The 18,639-nt window shown below is 47.0% G+C and overlaps 1 protein-coding gene across 1 annotated transcript in view; it reads left to right on the top strand.

Moving 5' to 3' along the window:
• Positions 1-18,639, top strand: part of HELLS (helicase, lymphoid specific) — a 588,544-nt gene that overhangs the window by 227,202 nt on the left and 342,703 nt on the right. The window contains exon 13 of the mRNA XM_069610592.1: positions 10,436-10,597. Coding sequence (XP_069466693.1) covers positions 10,436-10,597 — 162 coding nt within the window. The remainder of the gene's footprint in view (positions 1-10,435; positions 10,598-18,639) is intronic.

Raw genomic sequence — 18,639 nt, 5'->3', positions numbered from 1 at the left:
CTAATTGTACTGCTCACATTCACTCTTGAGATGACTGGCTGCTCAGCTTGCTACCAAAACTGTGTGGTACAGACTTCTACCAAAGGTTGGTTTGGCTAATGCATGTAGTCCTAATTTTGGGTAGTGGTCCCAGAGGGTACTGCCTGCAATTCTGCCTAACGGATTCACTGGTGAAGCCTGCCTCTGGCTCCAACGTGTCTGGCAGGGCAGGAATCGAGGAGGTGCATGAAAACCTCCTTGTGTTTAATACCCTTTGTTACAGGAATGCGCCCAAAAGTGATTGGCCGGCTGGCTGTCATCAAAGGACCCTACTGTGTGATTGAGAGCTAGGCTGCGAATGAATGGGACGAAACCTGCATAAAAGGCGGTCTTTTTTGCTTGGAAGGCAGTTGACCAAAGGAAGAAGGAATCCAAAGAAAAATTTGGAAGACGCTTGCTGCAACTCCTGGACCGTTTTTTGCCCAGTGAAGCCCTGCTTCATTGCTGAAGCTCTGAATTCATCTCGACTAGAGAAGCCCTGCAACGGGTGACTTCTCCCCCTGGTTGGTGGCACCAATCAACCCCAAAGCAAACTTGTCTGGACATCCTCTGAGCGGGTTGTACTTCTGCTGCTGCAGGAACAGATTGCCAGGGAGAGAAACACCTGAATTGAGTGTCGTTTTCAAGTCTGAAAAGACCTAAAGGAAGATCCCCCGGACTCATCCAGCAGGACTGACCAAGCCTGAGCCACCTCCAGAGTGCTAGACCCAGATGCGATGTCCATAAAGTGATCTGAGAACTGCAGTGGTGCTATTTGCAAGAGCCACGAGAATTGAACCGCAAAGTGTAGCTGATCTGAAGTTTGCCCATTTCTTGCCCACCGACCTTCAATTCGTAGTGCAGGAGTCCCCAGACGTCCTCCCTCTTGTCCCCACGACTGAGGCCCAGGAACAGGATCTGCAGACCTACACAGTAACAGAAGCCAGCTGGTACCACTGTCTTCAAACCAAAGGCACTGTAAAACTAACAGGATTTTCCTCTTGTTGTGTAGCCTTGCTAGCTCTGTTTAGACTTGCCTTGGTTGCTTTTGCAGAGTTGCTTGCAGCTTTGCCCCTCACAAGTCTCCCAGCTTGTAACCCTACAGTGATTTCATTTTCTACGAAGACTTCTAAAACATTATGCAAGACTTTTTTACTTAACTGCAGGAAGTGCTTCAGCTCACAGACTTTTGTTCAATTAACTTTGGCTGACTCAATGAAAGACTTTCTTACCAATGACTTTGCTTTACCTTTCCCCCAGGAAAGGTTTAATTTACTTTGCATTCGATCGTTCAAAAATACTTGCCTGCTTAATTGTTTTATTCCCTCAAGACCCGAACATCAGTATTGCTCTAAATGTGCCAGTGATAGATCAATGTCCAGGAGAAATCGCCCAGCCAGTGCCAACCCCCTGCTACTTGACCACGCACCCTACTCCGGAGAGTTTGGTGGTGCAGGCGGCTACTGCCCCGGCAAAGCAGGCGTCGTACCCTACCATCCCTCCTGATGGGGACTACAAACGTTTTGACGGCTGGGCGAAGAAGGTATTTTCTTCTGGGGTTATGGCGTTTCAGCCTGCCAACTCCGTTTGTGCCTTGTCTTGTTTCACGCACTCTCTGAGGAATTGTATTTCCCTAGCGGATGATCATATTCCCGAAGGGGAGGAACGGGATGGTTTCCTTGGTATCGTGCAGGATGGCAAGGATGCAATGTGTGAAGCCGTTCAGTCTGGACGTGGTTGATTGCGTCAGCCGGTCCATGGCGGCGAGCACCATAATACACAGGTTTGCGTGGTTGCATAAGTCTGGTTTTGCTCCTGATGTGCAGGCCAGGCTCCTCAACATGCCCTTTGATGGTGACCATCTTTTTGGCAGCAAGGCTGAGAGTCTTGAGGTTGCTGACCTCCAAAGCGTCAGCGAAGTCGTTGGGTGCTGCAGTTCCCCAACCTCCACCTTTTCGTCCTAGGACCGGAATGGAGGGGAGGTTCCTTTTGATATTACTCGTCCTTTAGTAAATCGAGAGGAGCTGCAAGTCAAAGGGGCAACTGTAGGAGTGCCAGAGGTGGAAAACAAGGTACTCGAGGTGCCAAGGCCGCAAGAGCAGTAGCCTCTTTGCCTTCTGGCACTGCCGCAGCCACTTCAACTCAGTCATGAGGCCCATGCTTCTCCGGTTGGGGGGGGGGAAGGCCGGCGCAGCATCTTGTAGAATGGCGTGCCATTACTTCAGATGTGTGTGTTCTGGATATCATAGCCCACGGCTACTGTCTTTCCGGCAGAGGCCTCACGACAATCCACCAGGGAAACTTTTTGAAGAGTCTGGATCCGCTCCTTGCGCAGGAATTCAATCCCTGCTGGAGAAAGGTGCCATGGAACTGGTGCGTGTAGCGGAGAGGAACAAGGGATGGTATTCCCCCTTATTTTTTGATTTCGAAGAAAGACTGAGGATTGAGACCCATCATGGACTTGCGGGGTTTGAACAAGCTCCTCAGGAAGGACAAGTTCAAGATGGTTACTCTTTCTCAAGTCCTCCACGCCCTTCAACTTCAGGACTGGTTGGTGTCTCGACCTCTAGGACGCTTATTTTCATGTGCCGATCATCCAAAGCACAAGTACCTGAGGTTCGCGGTTGGCGACTCGCACTTTAAGTTTCAGGTCCTGCCGTTCAGATTGACCTCGGCCCAGAGGGTCTTCACCAAGCTCATGGTGGTTGTGGTAGCTCATCTCAGGAAAGGGGATTCGCGTCTACCCCTACCTGGATGATTGGTTGATCAGGGCACGCTCTCCCGAGCAAGTCCTGGATTATCTGTCACCTGCCACTCCCTTCACAAGCTGGGCTTCTCCCTCAACTTGAAGTCCCACTTGACGCCAACATAGCGGCTCCAGTACATCGGAGCGGTGCTTGACACATCCCTAGGACAGTGTTTCCCTCCCCAGGTAAAGGCTCTTCACATTCAGCAGATGGTGCACAAGTTTCAACTTGCCCAGACGCTCCGGGGTTCGAGTTCTTGAGGTTGCTCGGCCTCATGGCGTCCTGCATTATTCTGGTGCCAGAGGCCAGGTTGCGGATGAGATCTCTGCAATGGGCCCTCAAGCTTTCAATGGTCCCAGTCCTCCGGCAGGTTGTCGGACCTCGTTCAGATGCCGCCCTCGGTCGCCCAGGACCTTCTGTGGTGGGCCGTCAAAGGTAATCTGATGAGGGGGGGGGGGGCGGCTCCATTTTGGCTGCCCTGGCCGAAGGTGACAATTGTGATGGACGCATCCCTCACGGGATGGGGAGCTCATGCCAACGAGCTGACAGTCAGCCGTTGTTGGTCTCTGGAGTCCAGACTCCACATCAATCTATTGGAGCTGTGGGCCGTCAGGCTTGCCCTGAAGGCTTTTCTGCTGACTGAGCGAGGGAAGAATGTCCTGATTCTGACAACACAGTGGCCATGCACTACCTCAACAGAAAGGTTGGGGGGATGGGGGGCAGGAGTCACTTCCTCTGTGCAGGGAGGCGATGCAGCTCTGGTTCTCGGCCATCCAGCAGGAAATTTCGATCTCTACAGTTCATCTGGCTGGAGACGAAAACAAGACGGCAGATACTCTGAGCAGGCAGAGCGCGATCTCACAAGTGGGAGTTGGCTCAGGAGATTCTCCTGGAGATCTTCGCCCTTTGTGGGGACCCCTCTAGTGGATCTCTTAGCCTCTAGTGTCAACCGAAAGTGCGAATTCTGCTCGCTGGAATTTCCTCCAAGAGGAGCCTTGGGAGATGCGTTCGTAGTGGATTGGTCCTTCCCATTGCTGTACGCGTTTTCTCCCGTCCCAGTCATCCCGCAAGTGCTGCGGAGGTTCGGTTCCCGGATGATGCTCCTTGCTCTGGCATGGGCATCGACGACGTGGTACCCGGACCTTCTCGACTTGTCCATCTGCCCTCCACGTCGTCTTCTCTACCGAGACTATCTGCTCTCACGTGGGTAGGGGGGTGTCTGGTTCGCCATCTAGAGGTCAGATCCCCCAACCTTCACGCTTGGCTTCTGAAAGGTTGAGGTATAAGGATTGGGACCTCCCTGAAGACGTGATGGAGGTGTTGCTTACGGCCAGATGGCCGGCAACAAAGTCCCTGTACCGTTGCCGTTGGAGAAAGTTATGCGACTAGTGCAGGGTTAAGAATGTGGATCCTTTTTCATGTGACATTCCTGTGGTTGTCTTTTTTGCTTTCTTTAGCCCACAGCGGCTTGCAAGTGGGTACCATTACAGGTTACCTGGCGGCGCTGTTCATATTTTTTTTCTTTATTTTTTCCAAACTTTATTTCTTATTTTCAACAAGAAACATATAGTACAAAGCAAATGTTACTAGGCCAACAGGCTATCATCCAGGTAACAACATAAATCTGAATCAAAGAAAACAACCTCGAAATGCATATTAACCGCAACACACTTAAAAACGTAGCCATGAGCGGTGGCCTGACATTACCAAACATAACAGACAACACAAAACAAGAGAACATAACACAAGCACCCCCAAAACGTATCCATTAGGCATGATGCAAACCCATTCTATTACACAATTCCGATCAAGATGGTTTACCCATAAAAATCATTGAAATTCCCCCATTGTTCATCATAACGTGCTTCTTTGCATTGCTTATAAAACAGTCTTCCCATATTTAGATAGAACTTGCACATCTAAAATCCAATCCTCTATTGTTGGTTTCTTGTCTTCCAGACCTTTAATATCTGTTTAATAGCTACTAACACAACTTTGGCAATCCAACACGATATTACCCAATCATATTTGCAACCATTCCTTGGTAATTACAAAATGATTGCTAATGGATTCCGTGGATAGGTGATGCCCCAAACATGGTTAATCCTATCAACCCCATCTCTCCAGAAGTGTCACTCTTTCACAACTCCACAACATATGAAGCAAACTACCCCTCTTTCCCACAACCCCATGTGGCGCTGTCCATATTTAAGCGCTCGTCTGAGGAGTGTTCTTATTTTGAAATCCCTTTTTCTCAATTTCTGAAAGGGCTCACTAATGTGTTCCCTCCGTCATCTTTCCAGGTGCCCGGGTGGGATTTGAACCTTGTTCTCAAGTTTCTATTGGGAGCTCCATTTGATCCTTTACATTCTTGTCCTTTGAGACTGTTAACCCTGAAAACTATTTTTAGTTGCGGTCACTTCCGCTCCCAGAGTGAGTTACAGGCACTGTCTGTTAAGCCACCCTTCACTGTGTTTCATAAGGACAGGGTTGTCCTTGGAGTTCATCCTTTTCTTCCGAAAGTTGTTTTTCATTTGAGCCAGGTCATTCTGCCGGCATTTTATCCTCATCCTGGTAAGGACGAGGAGAGGCTCCATAGGTTAGATCCTACGAAAGCTTTGAGTTTCTCCATTTCACGCATGTCCTGGGTCAGAGTGGACGATCAGCTCTGTACGCTGGAAGGCGTTTGGGACAAGCAGACTTTGTCTAGATGGATTATCTTGGCAATTTCTGAATGTTACCACCTGGCGGGTAAGGACCCTCCAGTAGGCTTACAGGCCCATTCGACTAGGGGTATGGCTGCTTCTACTGCCCTGCAGAGGGGTGTTACTATTGGTAACATCTCTGAAGCAGCCCCTGGCGCTTTGGTGTAAAGACTGAAGGGGAGTGTCTGTACTTCTGCTCTCTATATGGTAGAGGAGAGGCACAGAGGACCCCAGCCAAGATTCTCTATTGTGGTAACAATGGATGAGCCGTCAAGGCCTAGCTTCTCAGGAGGTGATGCGGGCTGGTTCTTTAGTACAGTGTAGTCCCCGAACCCCCACAAAGGAATGTCCACACACTGTATTACTGAAAACAGTCTTTATATAATTAATATTCAAAGGTATGTACACGATCACAATAACTCACTTTGTACTCAGAAATCAACTATGATAAATATGTACAATTCTAAAGTGGTACCACCAATGTTATCAATCTCATTAAAGTGCATCAACTGTATGGTTAAAATGACACACAGATCAATAACAAGGAAACCAGCAATAGAGATAGGAAGGAAAGCAAGATGGTTGAAACAATAGGCAGAGTACTGGCCTCTACCCTTAAGCACAGTTCTGTGTGGAGATCCCCCCAACCTGGGCAACCTGTAAAATAAAGATATATAGCACAAGCCCAGTCCATATATTGTTCACTAGTCTTCTTTCCTCCTAGAATGTTTACCCCCCCCCCCCCCCCCCAGTGTACCTGGTGGAGTAGAGTTCGACGGATCCTTCTTGAGCGACTCCCTTTCAAGCAGGAGCCACAGATCGTCGAGGCGTCGAAGATGGTGAACTACGGCAGTGATGAGAAGTTCAAGGGTGCCGAGACTACGACGTCGATCCAGGCGGTGCTCGGCAGCGACGTCTGCGGGAATGAGGTGTGCAGGGCACCTCGGCGATGGATTGTTCAGGACTGCAAAGAGTTTCAGAAGAACTGTGACCCAGCAAGGGCGTCGAGTCGTCTAAGTCTTTGTGGCCTTCAGGTGGCGGGAAACCCACCGGCGGATTCTCCTCGGCGCGTTGGTCGTCCTCGACTTTCTCCGGCGGGACAAAGCGGTCGACGTTGCAGACAAGGGAGCCGTGGATTCAAATGTTCTTGGGCAAAGGAGTGGGCGGCTCCGGTCGTCGGCGGCACAGCGTCAAGCGGTCCCCCACGGCTGGGCAACAACTTCAACGGGCCTCCAGCGGTTACACAAACCTGCGAACCCTGGTTGACGGCAATAGACTTAGACAGCGGCGAAGTCCGGGTGCTTTGCTTTGTTCTCCTCAGTGGTCCCGTCTCGGCAGCCTTTCGAGGGTCTGACTTCCAGGGAGCTTCGGTGAAGGTTAGTGGTGCTCGATGGTCCCTCAGAGCACGGGAAGAGGGCGCCTTACCAGGTCCTCTCTCGGATCAGTCCTTGACGAGTTCGGCAGATTTCAGATCAGGTCGAAGCAAATGCAACAGTAAGTCTTCTTCCAGCTGGGCGTAGAGGATCAGTTCCAGTTACTCCAAGTGTAGACACAGCTTCTGAACAATTTCCAGTGGTGAGAGGTCCCCAGATATACTATCTTGTCTCTCATCCACACTGCTGGGTCACTCTCAGCAGCCAATCGTAAAGAAGGGCATTCATGCAGTCAGTCAGCCAATCAGGCACACAGTGCATTCAGGCCATCCTCCCGCCCTCTCAGACACTCGCAACAAGGAATGTGGATTGGGACAAGTACCCAGCCATTCAACACTACACACTACATTCAGGCCAGTTTCGGGCAGGGCTGTCTCAGTCTGTCTCTCATACTAGAAACCAGACAGCCACAACAAGAAGTGCATTTTGGTCACACCATTAACCCAGGTCCCACCCACAGGGCGTACCCACAACATACAGTTACTGGGAAGGCTCCAGTCAGTCTGGACTGGACTTCACAAAACCACCATATATGGAACTTCCACCCAACAGCCAGTCTGGGAGAAGGGACCGAGTCAAGGCTTCCCAGGACTTTGGGAAAACAAGGTAACAGGCAATGGAAAACAAGATGGTACCCGTGGCCTCTTGCTTTCTATCAGGAATCAACTGATGCCAATGGCAGGGCCTGGGTATCCCAAAATGGAGGATACTCTGCACACCTGTCAAATTCAGCATGGAGCTGCCACCAGCCCATACCCTGCGGGCAACCCACAGGTTCCCAAAAACATACACTAGGGGCACAGGGTTGTACTCCCACCCATGGGTGCCGTAAGGGTATCCCATGGGTCTGTTCACCAAACCAAAAGAGCTGCACCGCCAGGAGTCCCACATGAACTCATGCGCGGAAAACACGACAGAACACACAATAAAAAGGCAGTTAAGGACCAGGATACGCATTTCCAGCATCACATTTGGTCCATGCTTTTGTACGTCACTACTCCCTAGATTCTATCCATGGGCAGGATCTGGCCTTTGGCAAGGCGGTCCTTTAATCTGCAATTTGATTGGGCATTCTAAATGTGTATATTCTAAATTCTTTTCCCACCTCCTTACGTTGGTACTGCTTTGGGAGTCTGTCATAGATTACGTCGGAGGACCCAATCCCCTCGAAGAACAAGTTACTTTTACCTGGTAACGTTCTTGCGATGGGATGGTCCGACTTATTCCATATCGCTCCCTCCCTGCCTTCCCCGCTATAGAATTTCTTATGCGATTGCAGCTTACGTTTCCGCAAGGCTTTCTGTGGTCATACTGCCAGAAGATTGGTGCCACACGTTCTGGGGGAAAAAATGACAACTTGGGCTACGTGCGTCCTACTTATAACATCCGGTGACGTCTGCTCGACTCAGGCCCTCGAGGACGGCGTATTGACGCAGGTCGCAACGCCGAAAGACTTTCCGAAGCAGCACAGCTGTGGTGATTACGGTCATAGATATGGAATACGTCGTCGGACCATCCCATCGAAAGAATTTTACCAGGTAAACTTTTTCTTTCACTTAACTGATCTTGGAAACAGTAGTTTATCCAAGAGAAGGTATTTAAACTATGGGGAAATCTGAAAGACTTCCCTGTGCCACTGCACTGAAGGTGCTGTGACACAATGTAAAAGATGATGCCTATGGAGTTTGTCAGACTCCACAACCAAAGGAAAGTGTTCAAAATCATAACAAAATACATTAGAATGGGGGGAAGAAAGGGTCACGCTCTCTCCAGGTTAAAAATAATCAAGTCCTCAAAATCCAGCAAAGTTGCTGGGGTCTGTAAGGTGTAAGAATTGGCACATTTCTGAGAATTCTCCCCAACAGAAGGCCCTGGCCCCAGCATGGGATCTCTACGTGGTTCTGACGTGGCTCGTGGGGGGGGGCCCTTCGAGCTTTTGCATCAGACCTCGGTCGTTCCTTTCGTGGAAAGCGGCTTTCCTTGTGGCCATCACCTCTGCCAGGAGGGTAGGTGACATCCAGGCTCTATCTTGCAAGCAACCATACCTGACTTTCCACGAATGGAGGGTGGTGCTGCGTGTGCACCCCTCTTTCAGGCCGATGGTTCCGTTGGAATTCCACCTCAACAAGCTTTTGGTGTTACCTGTTTTTCATGAAGCTTTCGTCACCGGCTGAAAGTCCCTTGCACTTGCTGGAGGTTGCTCATGCCCTGAAGTTCTGTGACGTGCACAATTTCTTTTTTTTTTCTTTTTTTTCTTTTTGGAAGACTTCACAACTGTTTGAACTTTGGTCCTGTGAACCATGGGAAGGCCTTAGCCAAGGCTTCCATTTCAAAGTTCCTCTGGCTGCATCACGCACTGTCATTCGTTGGCGAACCAACAGCTGGCCGGCTTTTTTGCGAGCCCACTCAACCAGAGCAGTCGCTGCGACTGCGTTCCTGTCGGTTCGCCACAGCTGCAGGGCTGCGACGTGGAGGTCCGCGCACACCTTTATGAAGTACTGCTGCGTCGAAGGGATTCCAGAGAGCAGTCCAGAGTCGGTCAAGCGTTTCTACGCAACCTGTTCGCTTGACCGGAGTCTGTTCCAGAGGTAAAAGTTATTGTTTCTGTTGAGTCTTGCCCCTTTCTGTGGTTGTAATGTTGTATTGAAATGTATTCGTTATTCTTGAGCATGTGAATCCATGCCTGACCCATGCTGGAGAACAATAGTTACAGGTAAGTAACCTATGTGTAGATAGGCTGGCGTTTTAGGTTGTGTTTGTGCACACTGGCTTGTTGTATCCGTAAGGGTAGTGTCCAGTGCCTGGGGTTTTGTTGTATGCAAGTTACTTATGTTTTGGAGTCTTTGTGTGTAGTTGGCTGGCTCAAACATCGTGTATAGTACTTGGGAGGTGTTGGAGGGGAGCAGGAGCGGGGTTATTAGGACATTGGGCACTCGTTTCATCTAGGTGGCTAATCGTGGTTCTTTCTAAAAGTGATGCAGGGTTAATCTTAACATATATAAACATTCAGGTTGGGAGAGCCCTTGTCTAGGCACTACTCTGGCTATAAATGTGCGATTTTGTTTAATACTGTGCATTATCCTCTAAAGTATTTATTTGTCCTGATAGTTTTAGTTGTCTTTATTAAAATATATTTTTTTAGTAGATCAGTGCAGTGAATATTCTAGATGTGTAGACTAAAGGTAGCCCATGCAGATTTACTATTTAAGAGTTTATCCTTATTGCTCTGACCACGCTACCAGGCTTTAGTTTTGCTTCTTTCTTGTCTGGTGTTTTAGCCCTCACTCTAGGGTTGATTGAATCCTTCTCCACAGGCGATGGTAAAACTGCCTTAACAGTTGTAATAGCAAGGGTCCTCTGTACGTCCCTCTGGCCACCAAAAAGGTACACAGCTCCAAAAAGGACTCTGTTGTCCTGTACCTCTATTCGACCTACACCTTCATCTGAATATACCTTCTAATTTTGTTGTGATGGAGTTTGTATAACTGACCTCGATTATGAATTCTGAATTGTGAAATGTTTTCATTTTTAGATCTTGACCCCTTTCCTGCTGAGAAGATTAAAATCTGATGTCACACTAGAGGTGCCGCCCAAACGTGAAGTAATAGTTTATGCACCTTTGACGAAGAAACAAGAAGCCTTCTACACTGCAATACTAAACAAGACTATTGTCAAAATGCTTAAGCTGGATAAGGTTTGTGTTGTATTTTCTTCCATTTTTTTTTTATACAATGCCATGCAGATTCCAAGAACAGCGTCTACATTTTAAAAATGCTGTTGGCTTGCACATGTTTAGTTGTCCTAACTCGGCCTGTGGGCAGGTTTAGAGGCTACCCAATTAGTGAACAGGGTGTGTGACTTGTGTGTCTAGACACAATCACGGTAGTGTGTACTGAGCAGTAGAACAAACTTCAGAAGATATGGGTTTGGTGTAGAAGAATAGTGAACCACACCGAATAGGTGCAGAAGACAAGCGTACGTTTCAAAGTGCACCTCTGAGGTTTTTTATACAAAAGAATTTGAACACATATTGGTAAAACATAAGTGTTTGTCTCTTAAGAAGGTAACAATATTGTTGAATTACTAACATGTATTTTGAGCAGAACTCTTTCAGGGATATAATGAAATTATCTAGTAGTTCTAGTTCCTGATAAGAACTAACCAACTCATTTGCAGTGCGACACTTTGTACTCAACTTGAATGTGATACGCACAATGGCTTGTGATGAAACCAAACAGCTGCATTCCTTTGTTAGGGGATTTGCAGCACCAAAGGATTTCATCTTGCGTGCAGTGAGTGTTACGATAGGCTATCTCATTCAAGTTGCGCACCAGTAAATGGTGTCCCACTTGAGTTGAAAAACGGTCCAAGCAATTCAAATTAAGCATTAAACTGTGCAGTAAAAATTACAGTGCTGTTAACTCAGAATCATGCATTGCCATAGAATTATAAGACCACCTATGACGCAAGTCCTTCCCTGTGCCAATACTAAAAGGTTTCTGGTAAGTACCTGTGCAGGCAGCAGGGAGTCTTCATGCCCACCTTGAACTATCCTTTACCATTTCTTTCAATTGTCTTTAAAGTGGAGTGTGTCGAGTGCTGGGAGAAAGCAGTTGTAGGCAGACCTACTGCTCGCGAGTGTGCGTACTGAACCCGTTGTTCTCAACTGTTTCCACGGTGTATTTGATAAATAGTAACACCAGCAGCCTTTAAACACTGGCTGAGCACAGCCTTGCAGAGTGCGTCGAGTGCTGGACAAAACAGTTTGAGCCAGTTGGATGTGCTGGGGCGTCTAATGTGGTAAGATATTAGTTACGCTTACGCATCCATGTCTGTTCTCGGGAGCCTCTGCCTACTTATTCCACAGTTGAAAACGCTCCCCTTCTGGTGTTCTTTAAGGATTGATATGCTGGCTATTATGCACTGCAGTTTCAGTTTATAGCTATATTGGGCACTTTTTGTTTTTGTATGGATGGTTGGTCCGTTAATATAGTGCCATAGCCAGTGATCATCCTGTGTTTTGTTGGGGGGTGGGAGGGAGGAGGGAGGAGGGGGCAGGGAGGGGGAAATTGGCGTGTTGCTCTTTTCACAAAACCAACCGTTTTGCTGGCTTCCTGGTGGCTGTGTCTCAGGCATACGAATAACTGAGTTTACATTATGCCGCTGTTAAATTTATCATGTTTATGATTCAGTCACACGCCTAGTGAGACACAACCCCCCCACCCACCACCACTTTTTGCAGAACTTCTGGACCTTTTTCTTTCAATCCTGAATGAGGAGCATTTTTCCACTCATTCAGTCTTGTGGGCGCTCTTTTGGAACTCCATTCTTTTTTTACCTTTACTTCGGAGTCTGTCTGCTCCATAGCTCTTAAAGGCGTCTGTTTTTACAAATGCAGCACACTCCTTATGGGCAGTGTTGCTGGGGACCCTTGGGGGTGGGGAGGGTCCTCCTTTAAGATTATTTTTCTATATCCTCGAGTAACTACAGTTCTCAGGGATAGAGATACTTGGCATCTCTCCCAAAAATCTAGTCTGAGATTGGCACACACCACCTTCAGTAGAGTGCCAAAGGGATACCTCTGTTCCTGTGACTTTTTTTTTTGCTTGTATGGACAATCTCCTAGTTGTGGCTGGTGGCAGTGGACATGTTCTACCAACTACTGTGCGGTTTTTATCCCGCAGGCTATGTTCTTAGCCTCGGTCGTGCACAATAGCTGCATCCATGTACCAACTGGGGGGTGGGGGGTGGGGTAGGTACAGGGGGGTTCTTCGGCTTTACTAGAGTGGTTGTTCTTGGTTAGTCCGAGGATTCTGGTAGATGCCTGCAGACCCTTTGCAACACCATGAAGCAAACACTGCTGCTGGCCTGACTCTGTTGTCTGTGTGCCAGAGGAGCTCCGAAGAGGACTCCTTCTTCCCTTGTGCTGGTGGGAACAACCAGTCCCAAAACTAATCTTTTTAATTGAGCCAGCTCCTGAGGTCCTAGGTGTTTCCAGAGCTACAGAACCCCAATACCAGGAGACCTGCTGCCCATTTCGAGGGCATTGTCGTGGAAAGGCCGAATCTGTTTTGATATTTAAAATCATAAGGACACTCCAGAGATCCAATACAACTAACCCAGACTCCCCTCATCAGTGTGTGGGACTGCAGGAAGCGAAGATGATTGACCGGGCGAGCGTGTCATTGGTTGGTGCGGCAGAAAAGGCACAAACCGGAGAGCTAGCCAAGAAGTTGCTGAAAGTCGTGCCCCAGTTCCTCCCTCGAGACTGCTGCTGAGATACCATCCATTGTCGTCCATTCAATCAGACCAAACAATCCGGAGGTTGGGTCCAGAGCAGCAACATCACAGAACATCCAGCACAAAAAAATTCTAAGCTACTGAGGGAGGGAGGGGGGGAGGGGGGGGGGAAATGGTATTGCTTAACAGATTCCAAGAACGCTCTCCAGAGCGTTGGAGTGCACCTAGAGGTGTCCACTATCACCCCTCTTACCACACTCGAGCTGCTGCTCGTGTCCCTTCGAGTCCTTAACAGGTCTCCCTTAGTTGTTAACTTGCTGCTTCTATAACACTGGAAGAAATGTACAGGAACTTAACGTATTCTGCTTGTGTAGACTTTGTGCCCTCTCAACTGCCTTTAGCTAGGGTTGCGTTTTTGGACAAGAAAGACTTAATGGGTATAGAAAAACTCTACAAACTTGAACCAAGCTAATGTTACCCTAACCATTTTCCTCCCTTTATGTGATTTTACTTTGTGTTTGCTGATTAAATGTATTACCTTATGAACTGTTATGATCCGCAGGTGTGCATAGTAACAATACGTTAATCTTGCCTTTTACCTTTCTAACATGGCTACAAATGTAACCACAAACTAACACAAGTGAAAGTGCCCTTTGAAGTGTATTCTCAAGTATTCCATGTTTAGTGTAAACGTTGAAAGTATTTAAAGCTGTTTGTGTATATATTTCTGGAGCTTGTGGATCTGCTTAAAAAATGTAATACTCCGCGGCTACCACTAGATGTCGGCCTATGCATAGCATGTGAATCTAAGCAGATGCAAGTGTTGGAAATAAGCTTACGGTGAGTAATGTATTGTGTATTTGTAATGATTATGCAGAGAATGTGATCTAAGCAGATCCACAAGCGCCAGAAATAGTCTGACATCTAGTGTAAGTCGCAGAGGACTACCAGCGCTTTGAGGTCATACCAATGATATATAGCGCACGAAGTAACATAACATTACAAGATTTGTTTTCGAAAACATAGTAATTCCTTTAACCGGTTCCTCATGTAACATTTTGTTACTGACTTGAATGGCTGGTGGCAGTGATACTACCCAGTGACATATATGCAGGCTACATCAGCTGCTGTGCTGCACCCAATGGTGACCATTTTCTCAAAATGGCCCCTGGGTTCTTTTTTTTAACAGTTCTTCTTTAATTTCTTCTGTGCTTTTACTCTGTGTGCATCAGGTTTGAGTCCTTTGTGCGAATTGCCTTTTGCAGGCTTGAGCCCTTAAGCCCTCCCAAGCGTCGGTGTGTCTGGAAAGGCAAGGGAGTGAGCGAGTGAGGGTCCTGAAATTTCTGTGCTTTGTCTCTACGTGTGCTTGAGTTAAACCAGTTCCTATTGGCCGTCTGGCTGTCCTAGAGTACAGCCACCCTGCTGTGTTTGACAGCCTAGGGCTGTGAATGAATGGGGACTTGCATAAAAAGCTAGGTTTTTTTTTTTTGGGACTAGGAGAGTCCATCAATGGAGACAACAACCGAAGCAGAAGACTGGATGACACCAGCAGCATGCTCCTGTACCGCGAAGTTCCCGGTGAAGACCTGTAGCTGTGCTGACAGGTTCAAATCGACGCAACAGGGAAGACCTGTAAAGGACGATGTCCTCACTTGGGCTGGTGGGACCAACTAGCCTCGAGAAACACTATTTTGGTGCAACCCCCGGCTTCTGCGACTTTGCAAGGCTGCAGAAGCCCAATACCTGGGGTACCTCAACCACTTGTGAGTACATTGTCTTCCGAAGTCTGAACCCGGCCAGATCTTCGTGGGCATCCAGAGGACCCTACAGAAGCAAATCCACATCCAGGACCGAGGGATCAAGGAAATCGTAACCAGAGCTTTTAGTTCATTGGCGCTGTGAAAAAGGCACCAAAACCACAAAGAGCTGCTGAATCGATGGAAATCCATTACTGCCGAGACACTATCTAGAATGCTGCCGCAGTAGCTTGCCAGACGTCCTACCTTTCATCACCACGACCAAGGACCAGGAACAAGGATCCACTGCATTGCATCGTGAAGGCAACCAGCTGGAACAACTTCTCAATTTCAAGGTTACTGTGGGGCTTGGGGTTGATTTATCCTTTGCCATTTGGGGTGCAATTTAACCAGACACTAAGTTGACCTGCACTTACCTGCACTTGCCTTACAGCTTTTGCTTTCCAAAGGTGACTCATCTTGAGTGTATGTGATTGCTTATTTGAGCACTGACTATTTAAGGACGCATTTCTAAGAGCATCAGAACTTTGGCTTTGTCCATTGATTTTAGCTGTCCTGGTTCCCTAAAAGGACTCCTTCTGAACCTATTGGCTTTGGCAGTGGTTGTTCCTTTACAGGTCTTAAATGTTGAACACTTTAATGCTGTGATAACAGACTGCCTGCATCCCTTTGGGAGAATCGAACTGTTCTTAGAACCAATCAGTCTGTTCTAATCTTTCCTTCCTTAACTCAATATTGCAAGGATGATTTTTTTTTAATTTTATTTTTATTTTTGTCAGCACAGACCTTTAAAAAAAATCGAACATTTACAGCTCAAAGTAATTGGCATTCCATAAACAAAGATCAATGAAAAAAAAACAATAGTATAAGGATTTAAACAGGCAGTTACTACACAGCAGATCAGGAAAAAGAAAGGGAAAAAGGAAAGGAAGCCAGGAGATCGCAAAACATGGAAAGCATGCAAAGAGGGGTGTGTGGAAAGATGAGGCAAATGAGAATAGCCAAGTTGTATCTACACTGCCAACTATGCCTTAATGACTGCAGTTGCCGTTTCTTTGCTATTCCCAGTCTGTGATGATAGACCTACACATTGTTGCCCCAAGATTAGTTTGCTGCCAACCCCCAAAGTTCCTTTGCTTCCACTGTCAATTTGTGCCTGCGTTAAATCCATTTCCTGTTGGAACACTACAATTTTTACTAGAACCTGACTCACTGCTATAGTTATGGCAGTGTTATGTCCTGAAGTCATTAGGTTCCAGAAGTTTTGACATCAGCCATTCTATTTTGTCTACAAATCTATGGAAATAGTTGACTCTTGCATCCTATGTCCCTTTGCACTCCTGGAGAAGATGAAATAGGCTTTGCTTAGATGGCTCTGCACAGCTATCACATAAAGTGGTGGCTTTAGAGTGTTGTCCCTGTATACTTAAGATTTCTCCTGTATGTATTAAATTTAGGCGAGTCCTCAAAACTGTTTCGTGAGTCAATACTTGGGTGTTTTTGTAGGTATTTCGGCGGTTGCCCCAGCTTTTTGTCCATTGTGAGGAAACTATTTTTAGATTTTATTTGCCTCATTTTCGCCCCTGTTCTAATCCAGTCCAGTGTTTTTCTTTTTTTACTTTCAGGGGGTTGACATCAACACTTCTGTCGTAGTATCCACTGCCAACAGAATTTCTGAAACTTTCGCTTATAGGTAGATGCTGTATAAATGCTATACTGACCAACTGACGTCACCTGCGGGTGCTGAACATGTGTAATAAATATATGAATGAATCACTCGCCTGCTTTATTGTTCACTTTTTAAATTGAATCCTAACTTGGGATCAATGTTGCAGCTAATTACTGTTTTTTTTTTTTTTTTTAAAGAATGCTTTAAATAAATTTTTTTTATAAATAATTTAGAATAACTAAGTGTTTTTAGTTGGAAAAAGGGCTGGTGTTCCCCTCATTCCGAGGCACCTCCCAATAAGGAATGCAAGCAGCTGTATAGCCTAGCGGAGAGAATCCACTGGAGCATATATCGCATGAATTGCATAACGCACAGTGGGACAAGCTACCCAAAACATCTGTGTGCTTGAACCTATAAAGTCGCACCTTGTAATCCCCACAGAGGGAAAACCAGTAGCCCAAACATATTAAAATAATATTTTGGACTGAGTAATTGCTGAGGGGACTCTGCTTAAACGCCATTCATGACTCTGCAATTGCGTGTTTAAACCTGAAATTTAAGCAATGTTAATGAACATGCCGATTGAATATTCAGTCCTTTTTGGAAAAGCAGTGGATGATCAGCTTGACACCACAAAGGAGCACACAACTTAAATACATTAGGCCAAGTCTCAAGCCTCCTGTCCAAAGGGGCACCTTCAACTCACGGCACACTTTTCACAGCCAAGGCATTACAAGATAAATCGATCTGGATTTGGAACATCCACCCTCTTACTACTACAGTACCCAGTGACCATAGTCTTATCAATTAAACCACCAAAGAGAATTTCATAGAGGCAAAGGTTGGGCAGAGTTGCAGCCTTGAGAGGCTCAGCTGCCACTGCCAACAAATGATGCTCCAATTAATGTGCGTCCCATGACGCCCTGGTAGGGCGTCTCATATCATTCACCCGCACATGGGAGGGGATAACGTAAAATTGCTGGATGTTCATTGTTGATTTGTTTTATTCTTGATCCCCCTCTCCTAGTGAGACCCCAGCACTTTTTGCTTGACTTCTGGACCTTTTTCTTGTTCTCCTGAATGAGGAGAGCCTTTTTCCCCCTGCATTCTTTCTTTTCTGGTCCAATCATAGGAACTCGGTTTTATAGGTTTACTTCATTTTATGGAGTCTTGCGTTCCTTTTTAAAAGCATCTGTTGCACATTTGCAGCACACTGCACCCTATGTGCAGTTTACCTGGGAGCCTTTTGGGTTCACATTTTTATTTTCCTTATCCTGTTCTTAAGGATAGGGGGGGTACTGGTTATCCTGCCTATCTTTCTTTTTGAGATCGGCAGCCACCACCTTTGGAATGCTGAGCAGATACCTGGTATCCCCCTTCTCCTGTAACTTTTTGGTTAAGGTGACAACCCTATAGTTATGTCTGGCAACAGTGGATGTGTTCTACCAACTTTTGTGCAATTTTCCATCGCATGCTGTAGTCACAGGTGCGGTTATACTCAAGATGGTCAATCATGTTCCAACATGGTGGCTACTTTTATTTTTAGCCATTTCTTGTGTGGTTGTTTTTGTTAGCCCTTCTGCCATCCTGGGATCGTGAGGTCTTTATGTGAGTTTTGTTTTCGGCGGCAACCTTTTGTGTAGCCCGCTGAGTCCATTTGTCTGCGAGAACAGGAAGCATGGGAGGATCCTGAAACTCTGCTATCCTTTGCTGAAGTGCCTGAATGGAACCAGTTCCCACTGGAGGGAGGTTGGGGGGGGGGGGTAGCTGTCCTGATTGGACAGCCAACTGACCCTTTCTGTAAACTGCAGTTTGCAGAGGAATGAATGGGGAAATCCTGAGGTTCCTGAGGCAGAAGACCAATGAACCTCCAACAGAAGATCTGAAGCAGAAGTTTACCAGAGACACTGGCAGACCCTTTCAGTAACCACGAAGAGACTGCTGCTGTCCTGACCTAGTTTTCAAATCGACAGGAGCCCCGAAAGAGGATGACAGTGCTGTGGCCTTCCCGGACTAAAGACCGCCAATACCACAGGACCTCCGACCTAATTGCAGTGCATCGTCTTCCTT

Source organism: Ambystoma mexicanum, chromosome 8 (genome assembly GCF_040938575.1).
Source record: "Ambystoma mexicanum isolate Mex_15411 chromosome 8, UKY_AmexF1_1, whole genome shotgun sequence".
Lineage (NCBI taxonomy): Eukaryota > Metazoa > Chordata > Amphibia > Caudata > Ambystomatidae > Ambystoma > Ambystoma mexicanum.
This window is presented reverse-complemented; position numbering and strand designations above follow the sequence as displayed.